General features: G+C 44.4%; 1 protein-coding gene across 3 annotated transcripts in view; it reads right to left on the bottom strand.

The window, feature by feature from the left end:
* The window catches only part of NDRG3 (NDRG family member 3), a 63,653-nt gene that overhangs the window by 38,487 nt on the left and 6,494 nt on the right, over positions 1–18,672 (bottom strand). For all 3 annotated transcript variants that reach the window (XM_075571780.1, XM_075571779.1, XM_075571781.1), the window contains exons 2-3: positions 12,285–12,368; positions 6,872–6,907 (exon numbers count right to left, since the gene is read on the bottom strand). In XM_075571780.1, the coding sequence (XP_075427895.1) occupies positions 6,872–6,907; positions 12,285–12,341 (93 nt within the window). In that variant the 5' untranslated portion in view covers positions 12,342–12,368. The remainder of the gene's footprint in view (positions 1–6,871; positions 6,908–12,284; positions 12,369–18,672) is intronic.

The raw sequence follows: 18,672 nt of genomic DNA, 5'->3' as shown, positions 1-18,672 counted from the left end.
GCTGTGTTGTGTGTGTGTGTGTGTGTGTGTGTGTGTATAGAGCTGCTGTGTTGTGTGTGTGTGTGTGTGTGTGGGCCGTCACTCCGCCTCAGGCCAATGAGAGGTGTGCGGGGGCGGGCGACCCAAGGGGACCAATGAGATTTCCCCTAGGGACACCGGACATCCAGGCAGGCAAACATACAGTGCTTTCACTAATATAGTATAAGATTTATTATATTATATGTGTCTTCTTTTCTTCCTTCATTCCCATCACCATTACCTGTCCCCCTCCTCCCCCCCCCTCCCTGTCCCTTCAGCTTCCCCCCCCTCCTCTTCCCCCTCCCCCCTCCTCTTCCCCCCTCCCCCTCCCCCCTCCTCTTCCCCCCCTCCTCCCCCTCCCCCCTCCTCCCCCTCCCCCCTCCCCCCTCCTCCCTCCCCTCCCCCCTCTTCCCCCCTCCTCCCCCTCCCCCTCCCCCCTCCTCCCTCCCCTCCCCCCTCTTCCCCCCTCCTCCCCCTCCCCCCTCCTCTTCCCCCTCCTCTTCCCCCTCCCCCTCCTCCTCCCCCTCCCCCCTCCTCCTCCCCCCTCCCCCCTCCTCTTCCCCCCTCCTCCTCCTCCCCCTCCCCCCTCCTCTTCCCCCCTCCTCCCCCTCCCCCCTCCTCTTCCCCCCTCCTCCTTTCCCTGCACACACTTCCCACCTCCCCCCAACCCCCCTCCCCCCCCATCTCTTCTTCTATATATATATTTTTTTTCTTATTGGCATTTTTTTCTTATTGGCTCTATTTTCTTATTGGCTCTTTTTTCTTATTGGCTCTTTTTTCTTATTGGCTCTTTTTTCTTATTGGCTCTTTTTTTCTTATTGGCTCTTTTTTCTTATTGGCTCTTTTTTCTTATTGGCTCTTTTTTCTTATTGGCTCTTTTTTCTTATTGGCTCTTTTTCTTATTGGCTCTTTTTTCTTATTGGCTCTTTTTTCTTATTGGCTCTTTTTTACATTACTTTAACATGCATATTTGGCTGTAATTTCCATTTCTGCAACATTTACCAGATAGAGAATTGATATATGATATTTGCCTCTAAATAATGATGTCATGTTCCCTTCACTATCTCCTGTGATATTCTGTTTCATCCATCCGGGGTACTTTATAACATTGTTGACAAATGTTATTATGACTTTACTACATGTGTGCATATTGCTTTAATCAATTTTGTTTTTAATGTTGACCAATTGATCATTGATTTCTGTTTTACATGTGTCATATTAGTTTAGGTCATATGTTTTCTTGTACAACGATATGATTGGTCATTTTATCTCTATCACTGTTTTTTAACTCTGTATACGAAGGGTGGCAGTGGTAAGGCATACACCTGTGGCCCATTAATTCTGGGCTTGCACACAGGTGTTGCAGTTTCCACGTGCTACAAAGGTATGCTGCTCACGCAAACGGATCACTCTTTGACAAAGGCCTGACGGGCCGAAACGCGTCAGAGGATCCGTTTGCACACTGTGTCATTAAAGATTTTTATTAGTCACTACATCAGCCTTCTCTGAAGTTTTTTCCTCTACGGCTGTGCGGCGTATAGACCTCGGGAGGATTTCCATGGTACCACTGATTGCTGCCTGCACGCTGGGCTATTACTGGTTTGCCTGCGTTCTTCTGCCGAACCCGGAAGTCCCGGCACTGCCGCCGGTCAGGTGACCACCCACCGCGACGGAGCGGGTGCAGGGTTGGCGGCCGAAGATAGTGCTGGCTGCTCATGTGGATCAGCATTAAGTTTACTGTGTTATACAGAGGAGTCTTGTGCAGCAGGATCAGCAGCTTCTACAATCAAGAGGACAGATCGGCCACGATATTACATCCCCCCGCTGTGAGTTTTTCTTGCTTTATCTCAAACTTCATTGGTGCTTATGGTAAGCCAGTTGCTGAGACTTATATGTTTGATGGCTCTGCTGGGGGGTAGTGGCGATCATAATCCCAGGTTTACGTTTTAGCTATTAATTAATAGCTTCATTAACACTTTCTGAGCGCCTTGTGGGTTAACTTTTAGTTCACCCGTTTCACATCGCTTCTATTTGCTCATCACTCCAAAAAAAGGGAACAACCCTCTAAATTAACTGCCCAGTCGTGTGTATCATAACACCATGTTGCCGTAATGCTTAGATCAGGGGCGCGCAAACTTTTTTTGCGGCGCCCCCCTGCCTGCTCCTCTCGGTTCTGCGCGCGCCACCCCCCCTCCTCACCACACGCGGAGTAAAATGACGCCGTCAGGTCATGTGACCCGCATTTTCATTTGACGCGTGCAACGTCACATGACGCCGCATTGCAATGGACACGAGCGACGCCAGCAAAGTCCAGGTAAGTTTTAGAGTTGCAGAGGCCTTATGTGATCCCCCGGCATTTAATTTAAATGCCTCGGGGAAGAGTGCCTGTGCAACCACCTACGCCCCCCCCAAACAAATCCAGCATCCCCCACTGGCTTGGATCATACTGCTCCCTTGTAGCTATTAATTCAAGTGCATCCATTCTGTCAGGCTTCTTACATTAGCAAGCATTTAAAAAAAAAAAAAAAAGAAGAAAAAAAAACCCAGCCTGTTTTACTGTCATCTTCTCCTACCTTTCCACCCATTTGGATTTAGTCTTTAGAAGTTTAGTATTATCTGAATTTATATGTGTTCCTCCCCTTGCTAAACTCCCACTCCCCCCCCACTCTCGCCATTTCCCCATTCTACGCTATTCTGCCTAGTGCATTCCCTTTTTGTCCCTCATCTCTCCATCCTAGTTTAAAATCTCCAACCTTTATAACAGACTCCCCCATAGCACATAAGATACCTCTTTGTTGAGGTGCAATTAGTCCCTACCATAAAAGATAGCACCTCTCAGAAAAGGACTGTTAAAAAAAAAAAAGTCCTTCCCAACAATCTGCCCTATTCCTTGGGGCTTCTAGCGTAATCAGTCTCCCCCAGCCTTGCCATTCCCTCAATCTGGCGAATCTGTTTGGATGGGTAAGCTCAGAGAACGACAGCTATGTCAGAGCTCGCGGCTCTGCCTCCTCCCTGCAGGCGCCACACCCCTCTGCGGAAGCACCAAAGCCAGAGTCCCAGCTTCTGAAACGCTGCAACATGTATTTAATAATGAAAAGTGCTAAAATTGATACCGCTGCTAAACAGGTTGGTCGTCCATTCTTTAGCGGTGGGGGCAGCTCTGGCCAACATGAAAGGTCAACACTATAGTTTATGTATCAAGTCAAAGTGGACTCGGACATTCCCATTTGTTGCATCCTCTCCCCCTCCCCCCCCTCACAATTCTAATTAATCTTAAATAGTAGTAATATAAAATCAACCACCTTTATGAAACATACGTTGGTATCAAAGTAAGCCAACCAAATCCAATAAAAACTTTTGAACGAGGAGCAAATTGGTACCTAAAGCGATTGTAGAGAGAGGAATTAAATCCTTAGTGGATAAATAACAAATCTTTTACAAAGTGAATACTTTTCAGATGAGATGCACCATTGAAAAATAGAAGATCCCACAGTGATTATTTCATTAAGATTAGAATTTTTATTTCCATTGGTTTAATACAGTAAATGCTTTAGACTGAAATACACAGATAATTAGATGATCAAATCCATCATGAATACCCAGAATGAAAACTAAAATTAAAGGAATAGTTGAATATATTTTGCCTCGCGCTGTAAACGTAAACGTCAAACTTTCAGGGGGAAAAGCAGCACATTTGCTGTACAGTATATTGTCAGTCACCCAAGCTCATTAGTATTGAAAGGGCTTGTGTTTTTAGCAAAGTGAGGTGAAATAACTAAACCTGCCACAGGATGAATTATCTATTTTCTCCAGATGTATGGCCATTATAAAGGATATCAAAAAATGTGAATGAATTTTTTTGTTAACAAGCCAATCAGATGTAGGAATACAGGTGAAATGCGCTGGTTAAAAAGGTGTATGCATTGAAAGTGCTAGCACATTTCACCGACTGCATCACCAACATTGGCCAATGTTTGATACAATGTAGCATTTTTCAAAATGGCACTTCATTACGTGCCAGTGACCTATTCGCAAATGTCATTCCGCAACAGTCAATTTTTTACAAATGCCAAGGCGGCGGATTGATTCAGTAGCCGTCTTCAATATAAATCCCTATACAGTATGTTCAACAGCAGGCACAATCTCATCACTCATTGCAGAGAACCATTCTGTTCCTGAGGGACAGGAGATTAAAATTCTCCTATCTTGTAAATCAGAAATAGGGACAATGGATGCTGGTAATTTGATTGCCAATAAAACATTAAATGCTGGCGTGTCTCAGTGGAGGATGTAATCCCTCATTGGCTTGATACCAAAACTAGGTAACCTCAGATTGGGGCTCCACCAGAGAGAAAAAATAAGAATTAAACTCCTGTTACTACTAAATGCTTCTCATTTTCAAAATTATACTTTAGTACTGTACAGTTCAATGTACATGTAGCAGAAAGCTTGCTTTAATACAAGACGCCACAAAGAAAAAAAACCTATTCAGACCCTATATATGCTTAAGTACTTAAATACATAAAGTAAAAAAGAGTCACTTCAAACTGCCAGGCATTTGTAAGAATAGATTTGAACCCAACAATTTCACATTTATGGTAATATCTTCCAACAGAATTGGCATCTACAGTACACCACTAGCCTTGTTTACACCCCAATGGATCAAGAAAAGCTTGGATAAATAAACCATTACATCTGGTCAATAACATTTTAAGAGACAATTGGAAGTCAAGTTAATTATTCACAAATACATTATTCATTTGCTTTAAATCCAAACAGTTCATTTTACAAGACAAACTGAACCAAGAATATGATGATCAGTTTGCTACCATGTAGTGCAGACACGCACTACTGCTCGGTCATCTTCAAATCTCTTACTCAAATAACTTGCCCACCAATATTGGGGAGTAGATTTCGTCATTACTACAGCACCAATCCAAGTAAAGTATACATTGATTTTGTTTACATCATTGGAATCAGGCGGTCCTCGGGAACCAAATCTACTTTCAGTGCAGGGAACCCCCCTCCTCCGTTTTTATTTTTTTGTCGGTGCCCACTTGTCAAATCCAATGAGCCCCCAGGAGAAAGCACTGGTAGCGAGCAGACAAGAAATGATCTAGGGAAACCCAGCTCTTACAATATTAGTTTAGCACCGAAGGACTCCCTGGTTCCACTTATGTAAAAAAAAAAAAAATTATCACATGCACGATGGATGGTAACTTGCTAAATAAGCAATGCATAAAATTCAGTAAAGAAACATTTTACAGGTGGACCCGTCGTTAATACCTCCGTTAACACAAAATAACGCGTTTCATAACACGTGGCTTTTCCTTAACACCCGCTTTCAATAGCGCTACTGATAACACTGGCGTGTTTAACACTACGGTAATGGGTGGAACAATATCTGCTATATCCAACTATTGAATAGAACGTAGAAGCAAGATTTAAAATCAGATTACAGAATAGTTAAACATTTTTGTCCAAACACGTCAGTTTATTACAGAAATTACCATCATCAAATCTATCTTCAAAAATATATATGTTATTGGACGATATAGGGGGGGATTAGACTGCTCATGTGTCAGTATACAGGAGCTGCTACAAAAGAAACAGCACAAGATTTAGCACAGACAATTTATTGCTTTATTGACGGCCATTGATTGTGATAAATCTAGTGCTTGTTTTTTGCATTAGTACTGCAGCCACGAAACGTTCAGAAATGGCCCAAAATGCTCAAATCTAAGTGAAAGGGTTGAAATGTAACACATTGCATGGAAATGCGATGGGATAAACAAGTGATGCAGAGGCAGCGGTTCAATGTTCTTTTACAAAGACGAATTGCACTTGCAATACCACTATCACTAAACTGCTCAGACAGGAGGTAAAGTATCGTTAAAAATGATAAATACTTACCGAGGGGAGCAAGGAAAAACTAATGTCATTTAAATCCAAGTAAGCCATTGGGAAATTAAAGGTTTTTTTGTTTGTTTTATTACTGGAGAAAATGGTACAAACAGCCAGCAACATAAACAAGAGGGTTAGAAACCCAAGACAAATCTGGATTAGATTTTTACTAATTGGATTTCATCATGTAATAAGGATGACCGGTCACAGAAACACATCAGTATAGCTTTACTAATGTTAGAAGTATCGCTCATTTCAGAACATATCATTATGGGTTTGCTGTAGAACAAGGCTTTAAAATATAAGAAAAACGAAAAGTATTTATAACAACAACAAGGGAGAGTTTGCAATGCAGGAATAACCATTACCAGACCATGGGCTATAGATATATCTGTATCTATATCTATATAGCTGTGGCAGGACCTTAAGAGAGTTGGGCATAAACAAATGCCCACAAACCTCACTGAACTGAAGCAACGTTGTAAAGAAGAGTGGGCCAAAATACCTTCACAACGATGTGAGAGACTGATAGTCATACAGAAAATGATTACTTCAAGTTATTGCTGCTAAAGGTGGTTCTACAAGCTATTGAATCATGAGGTATACTTAGTTTTTCACACATGGCTTCTCCATTTTGGCTTTATTTTTGTTAAATAAATCATGACACGGTGTAATATGTCCATGTGTTGTTGTTCACCTGAGGTTGTATTTACCTCATTTTAAGACCTGCTAAGGAACAGATGATTGTTATTATGTCCTGATATGTAAAACCATAGAATTCAAAGAGGGTGTACTTTCTTACACAACTGTATATTTTTTTTATCAGCCTTTTCTGTACTTAATCAAAATAATTACAAACTGTATTTCTAGCAGACAGACCACCAAGTTACAGTAAACGCAGATTTAAATACCTAGAGTTACAGGAATACATTTTTAAAGAAGCTCTTACCTGGCCATCAAAGTCCTGGAAGCTTCGACCAGCATTCTAGTAGACGGAAACATAAGAAATGCAGTTTGCTATAAATTGAACAGATGTTCTTAAGATTGTACAAAGGATAAAATATTTAATGGTAGACATCTCTAATACTAGCAATTCAACCAATAATTTAACATTGTTGTTTTTTTAAACACCCGTCAACAACGCTTCAGTACTGTGCATTTCTCAATGTTACTTGTGTGCCCCAGGAGGTCCACCCACAAGTTCAGCCCAGAAAGTTGCAGCTACCAAAGAACTTCGTCAGATGGAGAAGTGTCAATCACTACGCTGCTTCCTGAATATGTAACCCACAATGCTTTGCACTCATTCCAGATTAGTGAGTTTTCCAGCTCCATCTAGTCACCTCCATTACCAAAATTCACCCCACCTCACCCTACTAAATATGCCACTGATAGCTCCTTTTTAAGTCTGCATTTTTCTTTAAGGTATAACATACAGTAGACCTACCTTTGTCCCCAAGTACAACTAATCTTTAATGCTTTACCAGACCATACATGCGCACACACCCCTATCTTCCACTATTTACAGGTCTGTTCAGTCAGAACATCTTCTCCCTTGCAACACCCTACCGACTTCTGTCGGCCGCTCAAACTCCCACTATTTTTAATAGTCAAGTAAAAACTAAGCTTAGTACAACGTTGGTAGAACAAAGAGTAGACTGTCTCCATCTTTTATAGTCTCTATAAAAACGTATTGTAGAACAGCAGTTACACCATAGGCACTTACATGAAATCCTGTTCTGTTAGTCTCCTACTACACATTTTAGTCTGTGACCTCTCTGGGGCAAGAAGTCTGTTTCTACTTATTTCTGTAGAGCTTGTTATGCAGCATTCTTTCCTTGAACCATTGTATATTATGTTAATTATAACACAGAATACGTGCAAAGCTAGAGAAAGCCCGGAACATACAATAAAATGAACCTTCTTCTGTAGCTTGCAGTGAGTTTTGGGATTTGCAGGCTCCTTCTAAAAAAAAACAAATAAATTGTGCTCAAGCGTGACTATTGCATTCATTACGCACAGAAGAAAAATAGCTTTTAAATGATTTACCTCACATCTTAAAGCGGGAAAAGATGCTGTATATTACAGCCAATACCGCCTGCTGAAGATTTCAGGGGGAAAATAAAAAATAAAACCACCACACATGGATTCTCTCCATTCATATGTTCTGTTCAACTAGGGTTCTTCAGGCTACAAAATCACCATATTATGGGAAACAAATACAATTAAGATCCCATACATGGGTGAAATGCATTGGTCTTTGCTATAACTCTCCACATAAACAAGTGGATACAAATTAAAGAAAAAAAAACCTTAGTGACTGACCTTTTTAATACAAAGGGATCTTGTTTGTTCTGGGTACCAGTACACGGTTGACACAAACACAGAACAAACATCTAATTTATGCATTAAGCAACTCACAGAGAACATTTCTTGTTTCAGTCCCAGGCATTACACACAGTATTACCTTTGTAACACTTTGTAGAATAGCCTAGGATCATAAAAGATACAAATCCACTTTTGTTTCTTATGCCAACCATCATCATCCAAAAGAGGAGCTATCAAAGCAAAATCATACATGTGTTTTTAAATAAATCAGTTCTGTTGTATTAGATAATTCTCACTACATTTCTCTATTCTTTTTTTAATTCAACTCAATGCCATCGTTAATGAGTTTTAATATACAGGCATACCCCGCATTAGAGTACGCAATGGGACCGGAGCATGTATGTAAAGTGAAAATGTTCTTAAAGTGAAGCACTCCCTTTCCCCACTTATCGATACATGTACTGTACTGCAATCGTCATATACGTGCATAACTGATGTAAATAACGCATGTGTAACAGGCTCTACAGTCTCCCTTCTTGCGCACAGCTTCGGTACAGGTAGGGAGCCGGTATTGCTGTTCAGGACGTGCTGACAGGCGCATGCGTGAGCTGCCGTTTGCCTATTGGGCGATATGTCCTTACTCGCGAGTGTACTTAAAGTGAGTGTCCTTAAAGCGGGGTATGCCTGTACTGAGAATCCATTTCAATAGCAGGTTTTAGCACGGCCCCAGCAGTGCAAGATCCTTTCCTGTTTGTGATCATTTGTTGCCAATGTTCCCAGCAGTTTGAGCTGCAAACTGTAACCATGGATTACCTTAGTAATAGAATACATTGTAGCTGCTGAGTTACACAGACTGAACCCCCGGGAAGGAGGATCTTTGCTGATCGATCACGGGAGAACCAACCAAATCTGCAGCTTCGGTAATTAGTTTTTAATAAAAAGGCAAAGACTGCATATATTAAAACAAAAGGTTTTTTGTTAAAGTGCCTTGAAGTCAACAGAAGAGGACTACTGCAAAAATAAAAGCATTAATACAGGACTAAAAAGGTTAATGTCGATACATATAGAAGATATATATGTAAAAACGATAGGATTCCGAATAAAATGCGGTTTTAAGCAAGACGAGGCAGGTAACTAAAGAATGTAAGTTCCTGTGAATGCCACGAGAATGCTAAAGATTGCATTGGCTTTAAAGCAGCAGCATCATTAAAAATCCTGATTTTCTTTTGTTTTTTAAATAAAATCAATTGTTTAGCATCGGAGACTTATTGCATTTTAATTTTTTTAGACCGTGGCCTTTATTTTTATTTTTTAAATATTAAGCTTCACAAAACGATTGATGAAGGTATGCCACTTCCTCTTTTGAAATAGGCATGCCCTGGGATCTCCACCAATTGATGGGAGAATGGATCGATCGGTAGCTTCGATAACGGCATTATCATAAAGGCAAGAAACGGCTGCATTTAACAAAAACAAAAAGCAAGAAATGCCCCTTTAAACGCGCACACGTTTTTCTTACAAGCAGCTTCGCTTCTGCCCATTAAAGCTGCAGACCAAGCAATATCCTACGTTTGTTTTTAATAATTCAGCTCTGTACTATGAGAAAGTACTTGTACCATTTTTTTTAAAGAACTCTAAATGACATTTTTAATGTATTATAATGCAACAAGCATTTTTTTTGTCTCTATAGCAACTATTTACATAGTCACATCCCCTTTCGCTTCTGAAACAGGCTCTGGCACACTCCTTTGAGCCCTGCCCTCTCTCTAGCAGTGAACCAATTGTATCTAGTGACTGCCTGGTCACATGATCTTCCCCACAGAACTTTGCATCTTTGGTCCTCTCCTGCTGCACCGACAGCCATTTAGTGAACCCCCGAGCCGAATCTTCTCACAGGAGAACGGATCGATCGGCAACTTAGCTGATTACTTATCAATGTGTGGATTGTATTGATGCATCTATTAAAAAGGGCAGCTTTGGCTGCTTTAAGGATGGATGTTTTTAAAGACTGTTCAATTCCCCTGCTTCTTTGCTGTATGGAAACATTAAATGGTAGGCAAAAAAGCGGTTACTGCATACTGATGTGCGGGTACAGCTATAGGTTGCATTAGGATTGCATATGCTTGTCTCGTTTCCCCCCACAGGGGCATTTCAAGATCCATGATCTGTGCTCGGGCAGGTAAATGGCATCTTTGATTGCCACAGCAAACGTATGGCATGGGAGGGCGGGCAGGGAGAATGAGGGTGGAGTTCTTGCAATGGAAAGAAGCAGGATGTCAATACCCTGCACAGCCTCTATGGCACGCGGACGCAGACTGCTATTGCACCAGGCCTCACTCTGGAACTGTGTGGTGCGGCCAAGTGCAGTTTTAGCATGTGTATTTTGCAACTTATAAATTTAGCACTGGGGGTAGATCTGACTAAGTGGGCACTGCCCTGAAACATGCTATAACCTGTAGGAATATGTATGGAGTAAACTCACATTAGCAACATCTGCTCTGACAGAGTGCTGCATGCATGTCTCTTATTTTCTAAACCCGTAAGAACCAGTAAGGCCTAAATCTGACAGCTTTTGGTATTTTGTTATTGTTAAACAGTCACACGGTGTTCACACAGATTGTAACAATGCCCTTGGCTTATTAAAACAAATCTAACCCCCCCCCCACTTAGTGTAGTGCAGTGTTTTTACACTTCTCTAAGCATTGTGTCCAATGAGACCCATAGACACGTCCTAAGGCCGAGCTTACACTGCCTGCTACGGCCACGCGCTTCCATGTGTGCATCCGGCGCGCACTCCGGCAGCCCAACAATCTCTGCTCAAGCTGCAGGAGTTGGGTCGCCGTGAAAAAAATTAACCTTCAGACCGGGGGGGGGGGGGGGGGCGAATGCAGCGGGGACCAGGGATTGCGCCAGCAGCCCTCAGCAAACACTAGGCTGGTCAGAAGTAGGGGGAAAAGGGCGAGCAGAAATGCAGTTTGTAAGGAGCCCTTTTAAAAACCATAATACTTTGCAATAACTTTAAATTTATGTTTTCTCCCTCCGTCCCCACCACCTGTCCCTCCGTCCACCACGTCCCTCCCGTCCCTTCGGTTTCACTGCCGAGTCTCAATTTCAGCAGCCAATCAATGTAAACGTCTGGGCATTGATTGGCTGCTGAAACTGACGTCACGCTGCTGCAGCCGGAGATCCCAGATTGAAAAGACTCCCCGCGACTGCAGCAGCGTCGACGCCGTACTTTGCAGCCAATGGTAGCTTCAATACTGAACACTACGATTGGCCGCCAGGCATCTGAGACGAACGCGCGCGCACGTCGTGTAGCGCGCTGTGTGAGCGGGGCCTAAGGGGCAAATTGAATGTGTATTACTTATGCATTTCAACAAAGTTAGAGAGGGGGGGGGGGGAAAAGCTAGAGAAGGGGCAGCACACTACAGCTATAACCAGAGGGAACTGGGCTCAACACTGCAGCTTCAAACAAAAGCAAGGAGACAACTGAAGTACCCAAGTTATAAACCAACACCGGAGAAGAACATGGCGTACTATTTTAATATGAACAGTGTCTGGAACATACAGTATATTGCAATAGACGTTACACTGCAGGGGCTACAGCAAGATGCCGCCCCCCTAAATAAAAATATCTATGCTGCACATATTTTTCCTCTGTTTTTATAACCTGAAACGTGAGTTCTTAACTTCCGTTTTGAGCTCACAGGAGCCGTGTGCGTTTCTGAACTTCCATGGGGGTTTTATTTATTTTTGGAGCTACAACAAAAAACCATCAGTATCAGGACACTGTTCCCCCAGATAACATATCCTGCTCCAAGACACAATAATTAGCTCCATAGGACTAAACTGCAGTGAAGGCACACACCTCATCACACTAGAAGGCAGAATGAAGTCTGCCAAAGCTACAGTATACATGTGTGGTACAGTATACATGTGTGGAGTATTACATAGCATAAGCGTACCATTAGTACGTCAGAATAGTTCATCTGTGAAAAGGTTAAAAAAAAATGTGAACATCAGTCTTGCGTTCTTACCTTTTCTGTAAGAAGTGGCTTTATCTCTGTAAGTTGGACATCTTGCAGCTCTTCCATGTTTTCAGATGCAGGGAAGTTCTAATTCTGATGCATGGGGGAAGAAAAAATGAAATTGTAATCCAGAAATTTAAAAATTGGCAAAAAGTTACATTTATGTTAAAAATAAATACAATTAAGAAACCCCCCAGAGGCCCTACTTTAATATATATAGATATAGATATTTTTTAACATATCAATATTTGGTGTAATTTTTTTTTTCTAAAATGGAACTTTAATACCCAAAGTGTACCGTGATTGTAGGGACAAAATATATTTTATACTTCCAGGTTGCTCCACAGACCATCAAAAAACTGTCCCATCAATTCAAACAAAAATATTTTCAACTGGGGAGCGCAAAAAACAGATACAGGAAAAAAAAAAATTAAAACAGAATAGTGTCATTCTTCCCAATATTTAGTTAAAAGTGAAAACATGATTGTAGTTATACTCTGAATATAAATAATAGAACATTCTACACTGTATTCTATATCTGGTCTTCATTTTGGGGGGGGATTCGCACCAAATCAAAGAACAACTGTCCAGAGGTAAGAGACCTCCACAGGTATGTAACTACAGGTAGGTAACCACAGGTAGGTAACCACAGGTAGGTAACCACCGGAGATAAGAAGCTTGAATACGTCTTCAAAATGAGAAAATCTCTTCTATGCACTCACAATAATAATTATATATTTGGAACTACACTATATTCTTCTTTTTGGTATTTTGTTACCCTGCCAAACTGATCATATTCCTCATCGTTTTCCAAAAGGGAGAAGTCAGGATGTATAAAAAAAAAAAATTGCAGCAGTTACATTTTAAAAAAAAATATATATTTAGTAAAAGTTCTAATAGGGCTTGCACACACACCGGGACAGATGTGTAGTGCATGCATATCACACCTATAGTGACAGATGTAGAGTAAGGACTTTCCCTATATGGGCTTCAGAGTACAAATTCACATTTTTAATAAAAACGGTTTTCAAATCACAGGTGGCGGTAGATGGAGTAGTGCTTTCACGTTCCTGCAGATCCAATATACTGTACTTTTCCAAGATGAACTGCACCTCTAAGCCAAATTACAGTCACACTGTACTCTATGTTAACCAGTAATTACAGTACCATGAATCATTTCCCTGTGGGTGTGGGGCAGGAACATTCAACAGGATGTATAAAAAGGATTGATGTCACCTTTACTGAAAATTCAAGGACAAAGACACGGCAAGATGACCAGGAAAGGCAATAAAAACCATGAGACTGCTCGATGTATACAGTAGCAACGTGTCCCAATGCACATACTAATCCTCTCACGTCCCACACCCTACCCCAAAGTCTCCTTCTCACCACGTACTGCTGATCACTCCAACCTCATCCCCATTACACCTCTCTGTTCCCTACCGTTTTCCTGTGCCCTATTGAACGCACGGTCTGCAACAAACTCACAGCAACACAAGACCTGTTCATTTCCAACGGTCAGCATTCTAGCCATTACAGAATCCTTGCTCATCCCCTCAGACATCTCTCCTGCCACACTCTCCTACAATGGTGTCTCCCTCAGCCACACCCCCAGACCAGGGAGTAGACAGGTCAGAGGTGTTGGTCTACTACTTTCCCTGTGTTGCACATTTCAGGTCATACCCCCATTCTGCTCCCTCTTAGCCTTCAAAGTCAAAGCTGTCTATCTTTCACCCATTTCTCTCCGTGTTGCTGTCATCTATCGTCCCCTTGGACCTTCATCACAATTTGACAACTTTGCAGCCTGGCTCCCTCACTTCTGACATACCTACTCATACTGGGAGACTATCATACCCATTGACAATCCCACAGCCACCTCAGCTCTAACCTCCTCTTATGGTCTCTCAGTCTACCACCTCTCTTACCCACTGCAATGACCACTCCCTTTGACCTGATTTTCTCTCACTTCTGCTCTGTCTCTAACCCACCTAACACATCCTCTCCTCTCCTATCATCAACTCCTAACCTTTAACTTCACTACCTAATGCACCTTCCTACTTTCACATGAACATGCATGCTCTAGACCCCCTCCAATTTTCAACATCTCTACAACCTCTCCCCATCTCTACCCCTTCCTGTCCCAACTTAGAAACCTCTCTACACAACAGCACTGAGCCGTAGACAAGACTGCTCCCACCACCACACGTTGCCCCTGACAATCCAAGCCACACACGTTTCACCCGCTACCGCCAAAACGTGCTCACGCACGGCAAAAAGTTTCTGGAGGAAATCCCGCACAAAAGCAGGAGCCCTCTATAAAAGTATGCTCTCCTCCTACAACACTGCCCTCTCCCTTGGCAAGCAAACCTACTTCTCTTCACTCATACAAACTTTGTCCGCCAACCCTCAACGCCTATTTACCACCTTTAACGCCCTTCTCCGCCCAACTACATCTACACCCTCCTCACGGCCCGAGACCTCGCCACCTACTTCACAGACAAGATTAAGTCTATCAGACATGACATCTCTTTATGTAAAGCTCCCCATGCAACACCTATCTCCCCTCGCACACCTAAATCCATTCTCAGCTCATTTCCCCCTTGGATCGAGGATGAGATCTCCATGCTCATCTCGCCATACATCCTGCCCCTTGATCCCATTTCCTCACGTCTCCATCGCACCATCTCTGGCACATTCCCATCTTCTTTCAAACAAGCACTCATCACACCCATTCTCAAAAAAATCCTCCTCCCTCCAACCTCTAAATCTCCAGGTATTTGACACTAGAAGTTTTCCATTTAAAAAAGACAAAAACATAAAAAAAAGTTAGGTAAATGAATTTAACCTTTTCTCTTAGCAAATTAATCTTTATTGTATAGTTTGTTAACGAACTAGGGGGACAGGGGAAAGGGAACCCTCGCTACAGCTAATGTGAAACAATAAGGTGCTACTATGTGGGGTATACTATAGAACATGGACAGGAGAGAAACAGAACCCCTTGGGAGAGCACTCAATAGTGTACAATATCACAGTAAACTCTCAATGGAAATGGTCGTACGTAAAGTGAGGAATGAGTGATTTAAAATAAAGTTTAATAGGAGTAATAACTCAATTAAAATAGATATAGAACACTAAATATACAGGTGGATGAGACTCTAATAGAGCCAAAAAGCGTAGCGAAATTAATATATACTGGATTGGTGTGTGTATATTTGCTATCACCCTTGATGATATGTTCAGGGTTAAGCTAGATGGTAAACCGAGGTGGCCTCTACCTGTGAAAGGTAGCACAGGTACAGCCTGGGTATATATAGGGTTGTAGTAATTATCAACAGAGGGGGAGGTAAAAAAACACCAATGGTGGTATAGGTAATTACCCCTAGCTGAATTTGCAACAGGTGAACCTAATGCTCAGTAGGCACTGCAGCTGTCTATGGGAATGAGCTGTACTAGGGACTAAGATGATAGCTCTACAAATCCCATAATGTGACAATTCGGGCAGTAAAATCACTGTGAGTGTCAGTGATAGTGGCTGTCACATATGTACAAGTTTGGATAGTAGGCAAACAACCCACAGTCGGTGAGTCACCTATGTGGAGAAACCCAACAGGGGTTAAAAACTCCCAGCACAGCATACAGCTGCTGGTAAACCAGTAGGCAAAAAATAATAAAAGAAAAAAAAGAGAGAGAACAGTAGTACACACGTAGTGTCTACTTACACCTCGGTAGGTAACAACAACAGGCATCCAGTATAGGTAAAAAGCAGACCCAGTGGTAGCGCTAAATTAATAAGCATCTACTTGCTAATGCTGGGTGTTTACAGGCTTGCCACGGGTACTGCTGGTATATAATTCAATAAGCTCAATGCATATAGAGAGCCCCGTGTTAGGGAGCTAGTATGAGGCGGACGCGCTCCGATCACGAGCGTTAGTCCCGCCCCTTTGACGTGATGACGTCACTGCCTATATATTTTTTTTTTTAAACGTTGTATGTTGGTGTTCCTATGGGCAATCTGATTGGTCCTTTGGCCCGTCACTCCGCCTCAGGCCAATCAGATTGGTCCGTGGCCCGGAGCCGCTCCCGCACGCCTCTCATTGGCTGCCTTGCTTAGCTGGCCACACACACACACACACACACACACACACACACACACACCTTCCTCACCGCAAGGCCTGGCCCGCTGGATTCCCCCCCCCCCCACAACCATCACCCAAACCTCACCGCCGGCTTCCCCCCCCTCCCCACCATCACCCCCCTCACCCGCAACGCCATGCCGGCGGGAGGAGCAGGGCAGTGGCGGCTGCGGCGGGGCCGACTGTCCCCTGGGGCGCACCTCACCACGTGCCTCCCACCCACCCTGCTGCCTCCCCAAAGCTTCCCTACGCCCGCCTGCTATCTTCATGCTGCCGCGTGAGGTATGGGGGGGATGGGGGGGAAGGGGAGAAGGGGGGGGGAAGGGGAGAAGGGGGGGGAAGGGGAGAAGGGGGGAGAAGGGGGGAGAAGGGGGGAGAAGGGGGGGGAAGGGGAGAAGGGGGGAGGGAAGGGGAGAAGGGGGGGGAAGGGGAGAAGGGGGGGGGAAGGGGAGAAGGGGGGGGGAAGGGGAGAAGGGGGGGGAAGGGGAGAAGGGGGGGGGAATGGGAGAAGGGGGGGGGAATGGGAGAAGGGGGGGGAAGGGGAGAAGGGGGGGGAAGGGGAGAAGGGGGGGGAAGGGGAGAAGGGGGGGGAAGGGGAGAAGGGGGGGGGGAAGGGGAGAAGGGGGGGGAAGGGGAGAAGGGGGGGGGGAAGGGGGAATGGCGTCCCGCCCGCCCTTGCCTTTCCCCCACCAGCCGCCCTCCCGCCCCTGCCTTTCCCCCACCCGCCGCCCTCCCGCCCCTGCCTTTCCCCCACCCTCCCACAAGCCGCCCTCCCGCCCCTGCCTTTCCCCCACCCGCCGCCCTCCCGCCCCTGCCTTTCCCCCACCCTCCCACAAGCCGCCCTCCCGCCCCTGCCTTTCCCCCACCCGCCGCCCTCCCACCCCTGCCAATCCCCCACCCGCTGCAGCAGCCACACACCGCCTCACACCCCTTCCCACCATAGCGGGACCACCACACCGCACTCACCAGCCACTCGCCGACTCACACAACTCACATTGTACTGTGGTGTGTTTACAATAAACCATTTTTAAACAATAACATTGGATTACATTTTCTTCCATTTTTCTTTTCAACATTATTATACAACCTTTACACCAAATACTCAACCTATTCTTACCCTATTTAGAAATACTACCTATTACGGATTTACATCCCGGGCAACGCCGGGTATATCAGCTAGTTCTGGGGAAAAAAAAAGCAAAAGATTTGGACCTAGAAATAGGAAATTGGCAAATGGAGATATGTTGGTCCCGTAATATCTTGGCAGATGTAGCCAGTACCACTGCTCAGTATTCCTCCAGCACACCGCAGTTGAAAACTGCCTGCTCGAGGAATCCCTGCGGCCAGATTAATTGCCCATTAGGATTAACACAGCGGTGGACCTTGGTTCTGGTGAACCGCATTAATATCAGCCCCGGGAGACCCCCTGCTTCCCGAGATACAGGCCCCAGTATGGGGGCTGAAATTAATGTGGTTCAACTCCAGAGACACCCTGCTTCAATACTAGGTCATTAAAATAAAATGCAGCTGTGTTACCTTAGCTGCTAAAAAAGGTAATGATGGGGTTAAACCGAAGTACATGATTTGTTGGTTGTAGAAGGGGGTAGTTCCCCCAGGGTGCATGGTTAGGCCTCTCGGGTGAAGGGGGTGGGGGGGTTGCGGGAGGGGTTAACCCCTTCAATACCCTAGTGGTAGTAACTGCTACGATAATGAAGGAGTTAACCACGCCCACAACCCTCCCAGTAAGCCTAACCACCCACCCTGGAGCAACTACCCCCGTCAACCAGCCCCCTCTACCACCAACAAACCAAATACTCTGGTTTAACCCATTACCTATACTTTGAGGACCACCCTTATGATTATGGATGCACTCTCTGTGCAGCTCTTCCTACCGGGCTGCACCAGTCTGGATTAACACAGTGGGAGAACCATTCAGAAGCAGCTTGGAAGTGCTGGAACCTGCTGCGCCCGGCGGCGCGGGGAATCCTCCCGAGCAGGTCCCAGTCCCCCCTCGCTGCTGGCTCACTACACGCTGTGACGCGTCAGCCGCCAGGGGATGCAAGAAAATTGTGATCCCGAGCGGTGACGCGCCACGTGGTGCGCTGATGAGCCAATCAGCGGCGGGGGCAGGAACGGGAGCTGTCATCAGGCAGTTTCCTACACAAGCTAGAGGGGGGTGTGTGCCGTTTGTGGCAGAAGGGGGAGGGAGCTGCTTACCTTACAGCAGCCCGCAGCAGTAACCCTCCTGCAGCCCGAGCCCGTCC

Source organism: Ascaphus truei, chromosome 15 (genome assembly GCF_040206685.1).
Source record: "Ascaphus truei isolate aAscTru1 chromosome 15, aAscTru1.hap1, whole genome shotgun sequence".
Classification (NCBI taxonomy): domain Eukaryota; kingdom Metazoa; phylum Chordata; class Amphibia; order Anura; family Ascaphidae; genus Ascaphus; species Ascaphus truei.
Note: the sequence above shows the minus strand (reverse complement) of the source record. Positions and strands in the feature narration are given on the sequence as shown.